At 48.8% G+C, this 17,967-nt stretch overlaps 1 protein-coding gene and 1 long non-coding RNA gene across 2 annotated transcripts; both read left to right on the top strand.

Annotated features, from left to right (window-relative positions):
- The first annotated feature begins 1,849 nt into the window (after nucleotides 1-1,849).
- Nucleotides 1,850-7,028, top strand: LOC107106598. Its single transcript, XR_001482368.1, has 3 exons — nucleotides 1,850-1,925; nucleotides 5,592-5,674; nucleotides 6,969-7,028. It is a non-coding gene; the product is annotated as an uncharacterized LOC107106598 (long non-coding RNA).
- Nucleotides 7,029-7,035: 7 nt separating this feature from the next.
- Nucleotides 7,036-13,033, top strand: LOC107106587 (zinc finger protein 662-like). Its single transcript, XM_015406767.1, has 3 exons — nucleotides 7,036-7,095; nucleotides 7,953-8,060; nucleotides 12,207-13,033. The coding sequence occupies exons 1-3, from the start codon at nucleotides 7,047-7,049 to the stop codon at nucleotides 13,031-13,033; spliced, it is 984 nt and encodes a 327-aa protein (XP_015262253.1). The 5' UTR covers nucleotides 7,036-7,046.
- Nucleotides 13,034-17,967: the final 4,934 nt, after the last annotated feature.

The following is a 17,967-nucleotide window of genomic DNA, read 5'->3' on the forward strand; positions in this document are numbered from 1 at the left end:
ACAGCTGATAAAACTTGGGCCTTGGGAGGACGCCAAGGCCTTCCTGGCCTCCTTTGAGCAAGTGGCCGAGGCCTGTCAGTGGCCCAGGGAAGTGTGGGTGGCCCGGCTCCTGCCAGCACTGAGGGGAGAAGCCCAGAAAGCCTTTAGCAGCCTGGAGGCCAGAGACAGGGAGGATTATGGGAAGGTGAAGGCAGCCATCTTGCGTGGAGAAGCCAACCGCATGGAAACTCTGCGCCGGCATTTCCGGCATTTCCGATACCGGGAGGTGGAAGACCCGCGCAGGATCTACAGCCAGTTGCGGGAGCTTTGCCACCGGTGGCTGAAGCCGGAGAGGCACTCGAAGGAGCAGATTCTGGAGCTGTTGATCCTGGAGCAGTTCCTGGCCATTTTGCCCCAGGAAGTCCAAAGCAGGGTCAGAGCACGAGACTTAGAGACTGGTACCCCAACAGTGGCGGAGGAGTTCCTGAGGAGTCCTCAAGAGGCCAAGGCCTGGGAATGGCAGGTAAGGTTTGAAACCTATCGCTATCGTGGTGTGTGATGTGAATATTTTGAGGCTGAATCAGTAGGCCCAGATTTTGCCATAGACTCACCATTTAATCAAGAATGACCCGGAACTCTTTCCTACCCTAATAACTCTCTTAGATCACCATCTGTCCCACATCTCCCTTTCTTCAATTTATTACGTTGACAGGTCTCCCAGCCTGCCCCTGCTGGTCGTATGCCTGTGTGGTGTTCCCCGTCTCCTCAGTATGCATCCATCTGTCCCATCTTCCTTCCATATCTCCTGTGCATATTCTCCCCTTTTGGGGGAGCTATTTGTGAGGCAGAGTGGCAGACCTTATGTCTGCATCTGCCTGGAGTCTAAACGAGAATGGCAAGTTGTAAATGTGGTAAATAACACTGACCTCCGAGAGAGGTTAGTCAGCACATTCTGGTTTGCGTGAGCCGTGGTTAGTCATCCGTTCTGGTTTGAGCGAACTCTGGTTTGAATGAACTCTGGTTTGAGTGAACCACAGTTAGTAATCCAGTCTGTGTAGATGTAAGGCTACACTGTGGTTAGCTCCAGTGGGGGGAATTATTGCATGAGCAAGTAGATGGGATAGAGAAGAAAGGCATCAGCTTTGTGGTACTTTTTCCGACCTCTTCCTGTTATGTCTGCCAGATTTGTGTCCTGTGGTGGGTCAAGTGGTTAAGACGCTGAACTGCAGGCTGTGGAAGGTCAGTAGTTCAGCAGTTCAAGACCCGGGTTGCCTCATGACAGAGTGAGCGCCCGTCTCTAGTTCCAGCTCCTGCCAACCTAGCAGTTCGAAAGCAAGACATTGCAAGTAGAGAAATAGGTACCACTCCGGTGGGAAGGTGACAGCGTTCCGTGCGCCTTGATGTTTAGTCATGCCGGCCACATGACCACGGAAACGTCTTCGGACAGCGCTGGCTCTTCGGCTTTGAAACGGAGATGAACCCTAGAGTCGGATTCGACTGGCTTTCGAGCAAGGGAACCTTTACCTTTACCTTCTTCCAAGGACTGAACTACCGACAAGATTCTTCCATTCATCCTCACGACAACCACCCTGTGGTTACCGAAAGAGGAAGTCTCCTGATTTTTCCTTTTTTAAGAGCCCTCAGCAAGAGTTGTTCAGTAGGGTCCCCTCATCCAGCGCAAATCTGGGTTTCTCTCACTTCCACCATCTTTAATTCGTCACTCCTTCGCACCCCGATTTGGCCAAATAATCTAGAGGGACACAATAGGGGCCTCCATCCCTAGTTGTGAGGCCAAGCCCTTCCCTCTTTCTACCGAATCACATCATTGTCGCTCTTCCAGGTTCCGTTGGAGGAGGCAGCTGTGAGGCCAGAAGCTGAGAGAGTTCTTCAGAGAGAAAGCTACCTGGAGGCCAAGGAGAAAGCAGATGAGGATCTCTGTTTGCTGGGTCAGTGTTTATTGAGTTAATACGGTAATTTCTCCCCAAAAAACTGTTTGGGAGGATCCTGGGGTCCTTCCTTCTTATTTAGTACTTGGTGCCCGCCGGTACCTTTTCTGGTACGTCATCTAGTGCACAGCTAGGGCATGGTGAGTGTGCTCCGAGCACAGTCTTGCCTTCAGAAGAATTTTGTGGTGGCCCTTTCCCCGAATCCTCTGTGACATTCACAGGCATTTTGGCAGCTAGTAGCTGCAGGAAATACTCTCTTGCTGGCTGGAAGTTTGAAAATAATCCTTCTTAGTAGTTAAAGTGTTCATGATATGATGTTTTAGAGGTCATTAATTTTTTTTTTTTGCAGTCAAGTCAGAGGTGACTTATGGCAACCTTGTGGGGCTTTCAAGGCGAAAGACATTCAGAGGTGGTTTGCCATTGCCTGCCTCTGCGTCATGACCCTGGTATTGTGAGCCAGTTTGGAGCAGTGGTTAAGAGTGCGGACTCTAACCTGGGAGAACCGGGTTTGATTCCCCACTCCTCCACATGCAGCCAGCTGGGTGACCTTGGGTCAGTCCCAGTTCTCTCAGAGCTGTTCTGTCAAGAGCAGTTCTCGAAAGAGCTCTCTCAGCCCCACCGACCTCACAGGGTGTCTGTGGTGGGGAGAGGAAGGGAAAGGAGATTGTAAGCCACTCAGACTCCTTTGGGTAGTGAAGGGCAGGGTATAAATCCAATCTCCTTCTCTTCCTCCTCTTTCTCCCCTCCTCCTCCTCCTCCCCCCATTCAAATACTGATCAGGGCCGACCCTACTTAGCTTCCGAGATATGACCAGATCAGACTAGCAGGGTCACCATAAGTCAGAAGGGACTTAACAACAGCACTTCACACGCACACACAATTCTTAGTTTCGAGCAAGATTTAGGAGATGCTTAGTTGCGGGCTACCAGCTGCTCTGATAGCAAGTCATCTTGCTTTTCTGTAAAATTCGGCAGTGCCTCTTAGACCACAATGAAGCTGCCTTATACTTAATCAGCCTCTGGTCCGCCGGAGTCAGTATTGTCTACTCCGACTGGCAGTGGCTCTCCAGGGTCTCAGGCTGAGGTCTTTCCCATCCCCTACGACCTGGTTCTTTTTAATTCGAGGTGCTGAGGATCGAACCTGGAGCCTTCTGCATTCCAAGCAGATACTCTGCTACTGAGCCACAGCCCCTCCCTCGACTACTTATTAGGATTTCCTCCTTGTAAGACATTGTCCTCTTCTGCAAATTGAGCTGCTGGGATTGCTTTGTCAAGGAGGTGAACAGTGTGGGGACTTCGACCCTTTCCTCCCTACCGTGTCTTTGCTGCTGCTAGGGAAAACACAACTTGCCTATATATGGCTGCGGTCACACGGAGCATTAGCCACGCTACAGAGACGGAAGATTTTCCGGGCGCGATCAAACCACAACATCTGGGAAGCGTAGAGCTCCCATGACTAACCCGAGGCTTCCCGCCGAAGATGCGCCATAAAAAACTAGTACCGCCGAGGTACTAGTTTCCGGAAACCGCGGGGCAAGGGAGGGCGTCTGATCGCGTTTCTGGTGGTAGGTCGTGGCATCTGGTGCCCGCCCATGTCCCGTGGCAAAAAGGTTTTTCCCCCCCCAAGTCTCCACGGGATGCGCACAAGCACCCAACGGCGCATGCGCACACTTTGGTTTTAAAAAACCCACAATCCCGTTTGCCACGGCAGCGGCGCCTAGCCATTGATGCTGTGATCGCGCCGCGCCGCTTCTTTGCGGATTGTCGTATGATCGGCACCTCCCCCCAAACCACGGTTTCCGGAAACCGTGGTGCAAGGGCGGGCGTCTGATCACATTTCCGGTGGTAGCTCATGGCATCCGGCGCTTGCCCATGTCCCATCGCGGAAAGGGTTTTTTCCCCCAAGTCTCCACAGGATGCACACTAGCACCCAATGGTGCATGTGCACACTTCGGTTAAAAAAACCCCCACCGCTTCTTTGCCGCGCCGCAGGATTGACGTATGATCGGCACCTCCCCCCCGAACCACGGGATGTCGGCAGGACATTTGATCCGGCGGCCGTGTGGTAGTTCGCTCCGGGGCAAACAGCCACGTCTCCTCCCCACGATATCCGGCCTGTGTGACCGGGGCCTATATTTCCTTAGTGAGGTTAAAAGTAGTCACGGGGTGGCTTTTCCCAGTGAGAAAATACTAAGGAAGAAGAGGTCCAAGATCTCTTCATCTTCCCTTGAATGCCAAGAATCCAGGCCAAAATGTCACTCTGCATCAATAATGCTCATCCTTTATTGGTGGCGGGAGGTGCTGTCATGTGGCCTGTGGCAGCTCCATATGATTTTAGAGGCAAGAGATGTTCAGAGGTGGTTTGCCATTGCCTGCCTCTGTGGAGAGACCCTGGACGTCCTTGCTGGTCTCCCATCCAAATACAAACCAGGGCCGACCCTGCTTAGCTTCTGAGATCTGACAAGATTGGACTAGCCTGGGCCACCCAGTTCAGGGCCACACTTTTATCAGAACTGTAAGACTTTATTAGACGTGTAATGTTTTCTTAAACAGTAAAACAGATTGCATGGTGAGGTCTCTGCTTACCCTCTTGCCTCTGTTCTCCCTGTTGTCCTGTTCTGTCATTCTAATACAATATATATTCAATGTATGTTTTGAATGATAAATAAAACATAAAAGTCTTCCCCCCCCCCATTCTTATTTATTTATTTATTTCCTTCCATTTTTAGCCTGGCCTCCCCACAAAGCAGACTCAGGGCCGGTTCCAACTTATAATAATCCACTGAGTGCAGATTTACATTGTGAAAACAGAATAACAAAATACATACAATAATAATAATATACTTTATTGTCATTGTACATAGTACAACGAAATTAAAGATGCAGTCATTTCGGTGATCTACAACAATATTCATATACACTCACACACCATTCACAACTATCCCATAACTCCCTTAAGGTTCACATAACAACTGAAAACCACCAATGTCACCCAATGTCACAATAAATGCAATAAAATAAGTACGACACTAAATACTTTAAAATAAATTATACCTCAACAGACACATAAGAGTGACTCATTGGGGGGGGGGAGGCCAGATTGGACTGGATACCCGCTGCCTCAACGGAAGCCCTGGTGGAAGAGCTCCGTCTCGCAGGCCCTGCGGGATTTGGACAACTCCGTCCTGACAGCTAAATTTGGATGATACAATCAAACCCTCAGTCATAGGAATAAATGAATGATTGACAGTGTTTTCAACAGGTAGCACTGTATACATGACCCTGACCTGGACTGCCCTATTTTGTCCGACCTTGGAAGCAAAGCAGGGCCAGCCCTCGTTAGTACTTGGATGGGAGACCCCCAAGGAATTCCAGGGCCGCTGTGCAGAGGCAGCCAGCGGCAAACCACCTCTGCTCCTCTCTTGCCTTGAAAACCCTACAGGGTCGCCTTAAGCCAACTGCGACTTGATCGCATTTGACACACATTGTATACACTTGGGGTCCAGCTGGCAGGGAGGAAATGTTATTGAATGGAGACCTCTGAGTGTTAGAACTATATTTCGCATTTGTAGAACAAGGGGTGGTGGAGATAGTGGCAAACCGTAGGCAATGAAGCCATTCCACAAACCCCCTTTTCCTGAAATCTCCTCTTTTCTGTCCTTCGCAGCCAGCGGAATAACGTCCACCAGTCTTCCTAGCTCGGTGTTGCCTCCTGAAGACCAAGATTTGGCTGAAGGTGGGCTGGGTGAGGTATGTGGATAGTGACGAGGTCTGATCTGCCCATCTGCTTGGTCTTAAAGAGGCCACTGGACCCTGGATTGTTATCCTGCCCTTCAGTGCTTGGGGGGGTGTTCTACTGTATGTGGTGTTCCCCTCCTTCATTTTATCCTCACAACCAGGGCTATTTTTGGGCAGGAACGCAGAGGAACGGAGTTCCGGCTGGCTCCCAAGTTGGCCACGCCCAGCAGGAACTCATTAGCATAATAGGCCACACCCAGCAGCAGAAACTCATTAGGATTGGCTACATTAGGGGTGTGTGGCCTAAAATGCAAAGGAGTTCCTGCTACAAGAAAAGCCCTGGGTTTTGACAACAAACAAGGTAAACAGAATAAGAAGCAAAAGGTGGGTGTGGCTGGATAACCACACTTCTGGTAACATGGGGGTGTGGCCTAACGTGCCAATGAGCTGGGCTGTCAGGGGTGTGGCCTAATAGGCGAATGGATTTCTGCTGTTGGGTGTGGCCTATTATGCTAATGAGTTCCTGCTGGGCTTTTTCTACAAAAAAAGGCCTGCTCACAACAACCCTGTGAGCAAGGCCTGTAGCTACAGTGGGGCATCTCCAAGCCGGGTATTGATTAGCCAGTGCCCCCTAAGAAATTTAAATGCCCCCCCAACTTAAAAAATCCTGTCAGTGAGGTAGGTTGGGCTGACAGGCCCAAGTCTGCCCAGTGAGTTCCATGCCTCAGCAAACATCTGAACCCAGGTCTCACCAGTTTTTCCCCGACAATCACTACCCCTCATTGCCTCTCCAGTCGAAGACAGGTTATGTAGCTCCCAGAGTCTTTTAAAAAACACAGCAATAAACAGGGTTGCCAGACTCCAGGTGGGGCCTGGGGATCCCCAGGAATTACAGCTGATTTCCAGATGACGACGATTGGTTCCCCTGGAGAAAATGGCTACTTTGGAGGGTGGACTCCATGGCGATCATATATCCTCTTCCCATACCCCGTTCTCCTCAAGCTCTGCCCCGAAATCTCCATGAATTCTCTATCTTGGCATTGACAACCTTAGTGGTAAAGAACAGAGTGAGAGCTTGTCAGAATTCCTAGGACAAACGGAAATCTGCCGTTGGCCATGATGTCCTGGGAGAGCCGAGTGGCGTCGCTATTTGCTTGGTGTCTCTGTGGTGAAAACTCTGCCTGCTTGGCTCTGAGAGAGACGGATGGAAACCAGTTTGAGGGAGACGTAACCGGGGGGGCGGGGTAGTGGTATTTTAAAACAGGCAGCCGTGGGGGCTTAATGGGAAGACGCTTTCCTGTTTCAGGAGTCTGCAAATCTGAATGAGGTGACGGTGTCTTTGGATAACGCTGACTGGGCCCTGTTGAACTCCAGTCAAGGCACCATGCATTGGGAAGTCATGCAAGAGAACTCTGAGGACATCAGCTTCTTAGGTATTATTATTATTATTATTATTATTATTATTATTATTATTAGATGAGAAGGGCAGAGGGAGTCAGCAAAAGAGATTTGTTTGTTTAATCCTGAGAGTTGGGTCAACAGGGTTATCTAGTCTGACCCCCTCCCAACTCAGGAATCCTAGCTATAATTTCATGCTTTCTGTTGCTCACTGCCAAAGGAGGCAGATAGTTCCCTTTTCTGGTTTTCCTTTCATCAATAAGAACAACAGGTAGCCGAAACAATCAGGATCTGTACCTTTCCACGGTGCTGATGGTGATTGAATTTGTTCATTTACAGTAGAAAAGCGCAAGAGTCCAGTAGCACCTTAAAGACTAACCAAATATGTGGCAGGGGAGGAACTGTCATGAGTCACTGCTCACTTCTTCAGACACCTGAAGAATCTGGTCTCTGAAGAAGTGAGCTGTGGCTCAGGAAAGCTCCTCCCCTGCCGCAAATTTGGTTAGTCTTGAAGGTGCTCCTGCACTCTTGTTCTTTTCTGCTGCTACAGATAGACTAACACAGCCACCCACTCTTGATCTTGTTAATTTATGGGAGCCATTTGGGGCTCTCGTGTTTTGCCAGACAGGGACAATTCCATATGCTCCAAAGGGATGGAAAGGAAAATATTGACACCATCCTTCTGCTATTTAAAGAAGTTCTGTCCCTAACCTTCTGGATCATTAGAAAAAGAATGCCCTTTCGATGAAGTTTTACAGCCTGTGTTTACATGTTCGGAGTCAGTCAGGGTTTCCGCTCTCCCCCAACGCGACTAGGCCCCAACTGCCGCCAGCAGTGTGGTCCCTCAGCACCATTTGCTTCCTGATTTCCTGTTTCTCTCTCCATCCCAAAGGAGGATTTGTGATTCCCAAACCAGACGGCATTGCACAGATGGAAGAAGGAGAAATGGTCTTTGTCCAGGACTCTGAGGAGGGAGAAGCATTTCCAGGAAGCCTCTCTGGGGAGGGAGTTTCCTGATGGGCGGGGGGGGGGGGGGCCAGCCGACCCCAGAGACCACGCTCTCCATGTGGCCCATTGCTCCTGTTTCTAAGTTCTGTTTTTTCCCCTCTGTGGTGGCATTCCCCGCGGGGGGTGTCTTTGTATGTGTTAATTGGAAAAGTAATAATTAGAAAAAACATCTTGAGGGCTTCTTTTGGTATCCTCTCTCACACAGAGGGTCAGTAAACATACACTGGTGATGATTTTAAAGAAATACATATTAGCTGACAGTTAAACAGAACCTCCAAGGACAGTGGCGGTATAGCTTTATGAACCAGGAGGTGAGGGAAAATGGAGGAGGCTGTTGCTGCCACATCCTGTGTGTGGGCTTCTTTGGTGACTGCTAGGGGCCCTCTGTTGGACAGAGGATGCTGGACTGGGGCTCTGATTCAGCACAGCCATTCTTATATTCTTATAGAACAAATGTAGAGTCCAGTGGCCCCTTTAAGACCAACAAAGGTTTATTCAAGGTATATTTATATTTATTTATTTATATTCTAATTTATATCCCGCCCTACCCTGCCGGAGCAGGCTCAGGGCGGCTTACAGATTAAAACAATCAGAACCATTAAACATGAAAACAATTCATTAAAACGATACAGTATTACATATTAAAGTGCTAGCAATGTTGTTCCAGTATCATAGTGATGGCAGGGCTGCATGGGTGCGTTCAGACGGCGTGCCGAGAGCTGTTCAAACTGGACCGGTTCTGACGCGATTACTTTTACTCTCGACAATCGCGATCACACGGGAGCGTGTTGGGTTTTCTTCTTCTCAGTTTGCACATGCACACAGGCAATGTTCCCTCTAAGCTGTGGAGTCTTGTGAGCAAAAATCCTACTTTGTGAGCTACTGGCATTAAAGTTGTGAGCGAGCAATTTGGCTGCTGCATACATTAGTTTGCTTTGGAGTCATCCTTCCTGAGCTAAGACAAAAATGTGTGAGCTGGAGGCTAAAAAACTGTGAGCTAGCTCACACTAACTCAGCTTAGAGGGAACACTGCACACAGGGCTCTTTTTGTAGAAATAGCCCAGCAGGAACTCATTAGCATAATAGGCCACACCCAACAGCAGGAACTCATTAGCCTATTGGGCCACACCCCTGACAGCACAGCTCATTAGCACATTAGGCCGCACCCACATGTTACCAGAAGTGTGATCATCCAGCCACACCCATCTTTTGCTTGTTATTCTGTTTACCTTGTTTGTTGTCAAAACCCAGGGCCTTTTTTTGTAGCAGGAACTCGTTTTGTAGCAGGAACTCGTTAGGCCACACACCCCTAATGTAGCCAATCCTAATGTATTTCTGCTGTTGGGTGTGGCCTATTATGCTAATGAGTTCCTGCTGGGCATGGCCAACTTGGGAGCTAGCCGGAACTCCGTTCCTGTGCGTTCCTGCCCAAAAATAGCCCTGCATGCACATAACTGTTCATCTGCGGAATTGAAAAACTTTATCCTCGCGCATGCGCAGAGCCACTAGGGCAAATCACGGATTTTACTTGACAGTTCCACAGAGCACCGTGATTTCACCGCTTTGACAGAATACTTCCCTTTAAACTTTTCAGCTGAAACTGGCCTCTTTGGGATCCCGAACTCAAAACTAGTGACCGTTTAAATGTTGGTTTTAAAAACGCGGGAGCGGAGCTCCGCTTATGCGCATACAGCCAACGCACCCAAAAAAATGGCGGCCGAAAAGCAGAAGCATCGGGCTTCCGAGCAGGGAGGAGGTTTAAATCATGGGAAGTGGCTTGACACCGGAGGAGCGATCACACAGGGGAAACTGCGGCTTTAAACGGGAGAGCTGAGAAAGCACCACTTTGGGTCCTGGTAACAAAGTACTCCGGGTTAGAGGGGGTTTGAGCCAGAAACCAACGGCTGGGGACAGGAGGCAGATGTTGACTGTGTGATCGTGCATATAAAATCCGTTGCTGAACTGTCACGACACCAGATCAAACGGCGCGTCTGAACGCACCCTGTGAGCGCATACCATATGATGTTCATTCCAACACTGATCTTCTTTGATGCACACAGGCTGGCGATAATTCACCAGGAACCAGGCTTTACAGTTGTTGCTAGTGGTACATACTAGTGATGGTAACTAGTAATTAGTAATGTTGGCGGCTCCTAATTGAAAGCCTGGTGGAAGAGCTCCGTCTTGCAGGCCCTGCGGTATGAGCTTTCGTGTGCATGCACACTTTTTCAGATACAGCGGAATGGAAGGTAGAGTTCAAATTCATAGACAGAGGCTGAACAGCAAATTAACATGTAACATGATGAAGTCGTTTTAAGATATACAAAGACAAAACTAAATAACAGACTAAGGTTATAAGGTCAACAGTTGTTTCGATTTAATTGAGGGGGGAAAGGACCGCAAAGCGATAAATATGTCACAATAGGGGATAAATGTGTAAAGGCATCTTTTCTAATTGTGGGAAGTAAACTGAGAGTCCCTGTTCTTATGAAAGGGTTAGATAAACTCATGGTGGACTGCAGCCAGGAGAGGAAAGAATAGAACCTCCATATGCAGAGTCAGTTTGGTGTACAAGAGGCTTGAAACAATGCCTTCATCCTCTGCTTGTTAGGCCTTCTGGGAAGAGGATGCTGGACTCATTGTAGACGGGCTTAAAAGCAGAGGCTGAAGTCTTTCAGTGCCTATCAGTCATAATGTCTACATGGAACCTCCATGTTCAGTGGCAGCATACCTCTGAAGAACAGCGCTTCCTGTCTGCTTGTGTGCTTCCTGGAAGCAGCTGGTTGGCTGCTGCTGGAAATGGCATGGCGGACTCGTTGGATCTCTGACTTCTGTTCGTTTCAGAGTCGATTAACAGTCTTTCTAAGGCTTTCCCTCTGATACGGTTGTTAGAACGTTTCTGTTTGTTCTTCTTTCCCCGTTGCTTGTATTGGCCTATTCTCTCCCCTACTCCTGTCAGTCACAGTCTGTTCCCACTTCCTTTTTGTGCTTCTTGTCAGTTTTAATCCTTCTCTGCATTCATGAGCTTTTCTGTGCCACCATAAGTCTTCCTGCACATCAGCAGAAATTCCAGAGCTGAAGGAAACATGAAACCCTTATAGATCTCATCCCTCCCGCACGTTCCATCCCAGAGAGGATCACTGGAGGCTGAAGCAGGGATCCGTTGATGCTTCGACCACAGTTTAAAACAATCAGATGTGGGAAAGCATGCGCTGAAAAACTTATCACATGGAAGTCAGCAGATCCACCAATCACACGACCTATTCGCTTAGGTCCTTTCCGCATTTGCCCGACACTCCGGATTTTCTCAGTGTTTGAGTCGAGGCAATTTAAGTCCATGGCAAAACAGCATCCAAATAACCCAGGGCAACAGCAGGCTGAAACCGGGCTGACCACTGAAGGGAGGGAATGTAATGCAGAATAGGGGAAAACCTGGAATGAAAAGAAGGTTGAATTCGATTTTAGTGCAGAATTGCTTGGAGGACACTATGATGAACGTGGATTAAATAGATTAGGCTGTAATCACACACACTAAATCACACTGAGTGCGGCTCACACTGATCACACACTGAGAGCCAGTTTGGTGTAGTGGTTAAGTGCGCGGACTCTAATCTGGGAGAACCGGGTTTGATTCCCCAATCCTCCACTTGCACCTGCTGGATGACCTTGGGCAAGCCGTAGCTCTGGCACAGCTGTTCTTGAAAAAGAGCAGTTTCTGTCAAGAGCTCTCAGCCCCACCTACCTCACAGGATGTCTGTTGTGGGGAGGGGAAGGGAAAGGAGTTTGTAAGCCGCTCTGAGACACCTTTGGGAAGTGAAGGGCGGGGTATAAATCCAATCTCTTCTCTTCTTCTTCTTCTAAATAACCCACTTTCAATCCACTTTCAGTGCACTTTCCAACTGGATTTTACTGTGTGAACTGGCAGAGTCCAGTTGGAAGGTGCACTGAAAGTGGATTGTTTAGTGTGTGTGACCACAAGCCAGAGTCTCCTACCACATTAAAGATGTAACAAGTTTATTATGATCTCTGGCACTCAAAGACTTTGACCACAGTCAGTCTGTGAGGTGCTACAAGACTTTTCTGTTGGTTTTGGCTGCAGCGGAGCCCTCTGGAATATGTTTGTTCTTCATCCCCTCAGGTGACGAGGATCCAAGCGAGATCAAAGAGGAGTATTCCCCGCAAGAAAACAGCGAGCCAGAGGAACTATACAGCATGTCACTGGAGATATCCCAAGGAAAGGCTTCTCTGGTAGCTGAGATCCATGAGTCAGGATGCGACTCTGACAGAAAGAAGGGGTGGAATGAATCCGTGGAGGGTCCAGCGGCAATGAAGGAAGCCGTGAGGCACACCAGGGTGAATAAGTTTTTGCACTCCAAGACCAGCAAATGGTATCGCTGCAAATCGGGACACATCTCCAATCAGATGATCCCCGCCGGAGCGTCCGTTCATGAGTGCCTCATCTGTGGGAAACGCTTCCAGAAAAAGAATTACCTGGCCAAACACCAGAGAATCCACGTCAGGCCGAAACTGTTCCAGTGCTCCGAGTGCGGGGAGAGCTTCAATTTGAGAGAAGGGTTTATACGGCACAGAGGGACGCACACCGGCGAGAAGCCGCATGAGTGCACCCAGTGCGGGAAATGCTTCAGCCAGAGGGAGAGCCTGATCAGGCATGAGAAGATCCATACGGGGAAGAAACCCTTCGAATGCCCCGAGTGCGGGAAGAACTTCTGTCGGAGGGATTCGCTGGTACGGCATCAGAAGATCCACACGGGGGAGAAGCCATACGAGTGCCCCGAGTGTGGGAAAAGCTTTAACCAGCGAGAAGTACTGATCCGGCATCAGAGAATCCACACAGGGGAAAAGCCATACGGGTGCCAGCAGTGTGGGGAAAGCTTCACTCAAAGAGCCATACTGAACAGACATGAAAAAATCCATCTGGAAGAAAGAGACTTTTTGATACTCTGAGAGCAAGCCCTTCTGTCTACCTCCCTCTCCTTTTGGTGGAGGAGACACTGCCCTCGGTGTGTTATTAGCGTGTTTTACTGAAAGAGTTAATACTTCCCCCCCCTGCAAACCCAAACTAGGCCCAGATCACTCTGAGAGCATCAGCAGCAGACCTTTGGGATCCCCGGGCGAAGGGCTAGGTTGCATACCTTTTCCTGGATCGGGAGGAGTCAGTGTTTTAGTGACTGGGGCAGAGGGGAGTATGAGCGGGCCTTTAATATAATCTATAACCTCCACATCGCTGCCTTGGTAGTGGTGGAAAGTGCAGTCAAGTCACAGCCAATTGACGGTAGCCCAGTAGGGTTTTCCAGGCAAGAGATGAGCAGAGGTGCTTGGCCGTTCCCTGCCTCTGCGTAGCAACCCTGGACTTCCTTGGTGGTCTCCCATCTGGGTTCTAACCAGGGCTGACCCTGCTTAGCTTCTGAGAGCCATCCAGGTCAAGAGGCTGGCACAGACAGCAGGGACTCTCAGACTCCGAGCACTGTCCCTTGCATACGGCAGCCTTCCACACAGTTACCTGTGCGTAAATCCCATTGCTTTCGGTGGGATCTCTGCCAGAGTGCTGTGTGGGAAAGCTTTTACCTAGATGCCTCCTTATGTGTGCCTCACCGCTGTAACTTTACCATGTCTTATTTTGTAATTTACTAATATTATTGTGTGAGCGTGATTTAAATGTTTTTGCTTGTTTTCATTTAAAAAAAAATTAAGCGGGAAGTTCTTACACTTTTTCTATGTCGCTTTGAATAAGTTTGTTTTTTTTTGGGGGGGAGCGATACGTACATACGTACGTGCTACCGAGTTGCAACCGAATAATGGCAACCCGGTCGGGTTTTCAAGGCAAGCGAGAAGCCGAGGTGGTTTTGCCATTGCTTCCCTCTGCAGAGCCTCCCTTGGCAGTCTCCCATCCAAGTACCAACCACTCTTAGCTTCTGTGATCTGATGAGATCAGGCTATACCCCACCACCTTCCTGATGGGGGGAGAACCGGGCCTGGTTTTGGGGAAGTAAATAAACCTCCTTGGTCTGCCCAAATGCCCTTTGTGGAGGCAGTAGATTATATTTGATTTCTCTCTCTTTAATTTTTGATGGAGACCTGCCCTGAGATGAAGACGAGATTTCAGCCAATGCTTGAGCACAGATTTATGATACCAATAAACAGGGCTTTTTTGGTAGAAAAAGCCCAGCAGGAACTCATTAGCATAATAGGCCACACCCAACAGCAGAAACTCATTAGCATATTAGGCCACACCCCATGTTACCAGAAGTGTGGCCATCCAGCCACACCCACCTTTTGCTCCTTATTCTGTTTACCTTGTTTGTTGTCAAAACCCAGGGCTTTTCTTGTAGCAGGAACTCCTTTGCATGTTAGGCCACACACCCCTAGTGTAGCCAATCCTAATGAGTTTCTGCTGTTGGGTGTGGCCTATTATGCTAATGCGTTCCTGCTGGGCGTGGCCAACTTGGGAGCCAGCCGGAACGCCATTCCTGTGCGTTCCTGTCCAAAAATAGCCCTGCCAATAAAGATGGAAACATTATGGGGCACCCTGTTCATGCGTGCGTGAAGGAAGGTGCTTTGGGTCTGCTATCAGAGTTCCCTGTTTAATACCTCTGGTCGGGGGGTTGGCAAAAGAGGTGCCGGAACTCTCAAGAGGGAGATGAAGTTTTCAATCTGTATAACTTTTAAACATTTCAAAAATAATTTTGTCGAAGAGGTTCCGGAACTCCGTTCCGGCACATTCCACCAGGAAAAAAGCCCTGTCTCTGGTACTTACATATCTCTTTCTCTCCAAATCGTGTTTGGGAAAGTAGCAAAGACACTGTACTATGAATCTGCAAGCTCTGTGTTCAGATTCTGCATCTGCCATTTACTCGGAAGTGGCTTGAGGCAAGCCATTCTCCTTCAGCCTGTGAGGTGTAAACAACACTGACCTACCTTACAGGGTTGTTGTAAGGATGACAGCAAGGGAGTGCAGGGAAGTGCTTTGAGCACCCAATCAAGTACTGTAATAAATGCAAAGGTTTGCTGTCGCTGTTGAAACGGTTTCTTGACTTGCAGCTCAGTCTGATGCACGTTTATTTTGGAGATAAATTGCGGTGTGCACAGGATTGCACAGGATTCCTTCTTATATGTAAATGTAAACTCCTTGGGGCAGGGATTTTTATCTCTTTTTGCCTTTGAAGCTATGTAAGGCACCATGGATCCTGATGGGGCCAGTGAAGAAATGCATTTTATTCGGAGGTTTGGGCTCCATGAAACCTCCACATGGAGTTTTAAAAGCTTTTCCTCTCACTCCTAGCTGAAGACGGAGGAAGCGGGAAGTCAGTTACTCCCAAGCCTCACCCAAGGACCAACCATCAACACTTTAGAAATTCATTCCTGGCTGGAGTCAATGAAATAGCCAGAGACCAGGGGGTGTGAGGGGCTAGGCTGGAGTTCCAAGTGTGGTAACCATGGGCACCATGATACTGGGTGGGGCTTTTCTCTTTCAAGGCTTCTAATTGGCTGTGCAGATTTTTTTTTTAAACATTTTTTTGGCAGTAGCTCCCACAACAGCTCAAGGATCTTCACTGAAGGTAAGCTGTGGCAGCCATTTTGTGAGTGGTTCCACCTCATGTGGCATCCATTTTGTGGCTGTGTCAGGATTCCAAAGGTGCCCCCAGTGTCAACAAGGCTGGTGATCCCTGGGCTAGCTTGTCGCTTTGTGGAAGCTTCAGGAAAGGATTCTTTGACCCACAAGGGGGTAGGTAAATGGAAATAATAAAATCCCTTGGCACAGAGGGAAAGGGGTGCTTTCTACAAAGTCAGTTTTGGGGAAGGAGCTCTCACACCTGAGCTCCAGCAGGTGGCCACCGTTCTCCTGTGGAGCAGACAAAGGGCAGGCTGCCTTAAAGAGCATGCCTTAGACTACGATCAGCTAGGGCGTGCACAGAGTGAGGGGCCGAGGAACTGTGTGTTTAACACTTTTTGTATTCCTTGCTGAATCCATTGCTGTGCTGAGAGGATGCATATGGACATTTTACTTTTAATAAATTCTTAACTATTTTGCGTGCTGGCAGCCGTTCTTCATACCTCATAGATCTCCACCGTTCAGATATGCTATTCAGAATGGGTGGCAGGGAAGGGAAGAGGTCAGTTGCTAAATTGCTAGTTTCCTGGGAGTGTGCAAATGTAGTATGCCGTCCCTGTGGTAACCAGATCAAAATGGGTAGCTGTGATAGTCTGTGAGGTAGATGTAAAAAAGAGTAAGAGTCCAGCAGCACCTTAGAGGCTAACACAAAATTTGTGGCAGGGTAGGAGCTTTTGTGAGCTACTGCTCACTTCTTCAGGTACTTGTTATCTGAAGAAGTGAGCAGTGACTCACGAAAGCTCCTACCCTACCACAAATTTTGTTAGTCTTTAAGGTGCTACTGGAGTCTTACTCTTCTACTGTAGTAACCAGTTGCTAGATAGCACAAGATAGCCTTAGAATGGCAACACGGAAAAGGAAGATGGGAAGCATTGATTCTCTCCGTGGGTAGTTCCTAAAATGGCCATTTGGTGGCAGTGATACCAAAAAAACAACAACCCAAGATTGAGCATGATGCTGAGTTAGCACCTTCGACAGCCACTGGTGTGTAGTTGCTTTGGAGGTCAGTGGCGTTGTTTCACCACAGGACCATATTAAAAATACTGAGGAAGAACCATGACTCGGGGTCTCTGCTTTGTATGCAGAAGGTTTCAGTTTCAATCCCTAGCGTCTCCCATTCAATGGTGTCTAGGGTTGGGAATTACCTTTCTCTCATTGAGGCTCTGGAGAGCCAATCAGAAGAAACCAGACCACACAGATGGGTCTGGTTTGGGATCAGACAGTTTCACATGCATTCATGTGATAACCCTACAATTCAGTGCATTTTTATCCCACCCTTAGGGGGCAGTCTTAGTGATTCTAGGGGTCTTGGGATTAAGTCCAAGATGAGGCCCCCTTCGGGGGACACCCTTGGTTCAAGCAAGGAGCAGCCCTCCATGAAATGTGGGTAGGAGCCACTAGCCCCCCCCCCACCAACCTGCCTGATCCCCAAATGTGATCAGCATATGTAGAGATAACGGGGTTTTTTTCCCGTCCCTCCATTGAGGGGTGGGGCTGTTCCTCCATGGGACCCGGGCAGCTGCCTTGGTGGTCCATGGGTTAAGACTGCCTCTGCCCACCCTTCTTCCTCCAAGGTGTTCAGAGTGGCATACATGGCTCTTCCTTACTCATTTATCTTCACAATAACCCTTGGAGGTAGGCCGCAGGATGTGGCAGCTACAAGCTTAGACAGCTTCAAGAGGGGATTGGATAAACAGATGGAGCAGACGCAGGGCTATTTTTGGGCAGGAACGCACAGGAACGGAGTTCCGGCTGGCTCCCGAGTTGGCCAAGCCCAGCAGGAACTCATTAGCATAATAGGCCACACCCAACAGCGGAAACTCATTAGGATTGGCTACGTTAGGGGTGTGTGGCCTAACATGCAAAGGAGTTCCTGCTACAAGAAAAGCACAAGATAGCCTTAGAATGGCAACACGGAAAAGGAAGATGGGAACAAACAGGGTAAACAGAATAAGAAGCAAAAGGTGGGGGTGGCTGGATGACTACACTTCTGGTAACATGGGGTGTGGCCTAATATGCTAATGAGCTGTGTTGTCAGGGGTGTGGCCTAATATGCTTATGAGTTTCCGCTGTTGGGTGTGGTCTATTATGCTAATGAGTTCCTGCTGGACTTTTTCTACAAAAAGAGCCCTGGCAGCAGAGGTCCATGAGTGAGTGGTTCTTAGCCACAAGGTATAGAGGAAACACTGTGTTTGGGGCAGTGATGTCCTGTCTTCCTGGTGCTTGGGGGGGGCAACAGTGGGAGGGCTACTGGAGTTCTGGCCCCACT

This window comes from Gekko japonicus, unplaced genomic scaffold, assembly GCF_001447785.1.
Source record: "Gekko japonicus isolate JY-2015 unplaced genomic scaffold, Gekko_japonicus_V1.1 scaffold542, whole genome shotgun sequence".
NCBI classification, from domain to species: Eukaryota; Metazoa; Chordata; class Lepidosauria; order Squamata; family Gekkonidae; genus Gekko; species Gekko japonicus.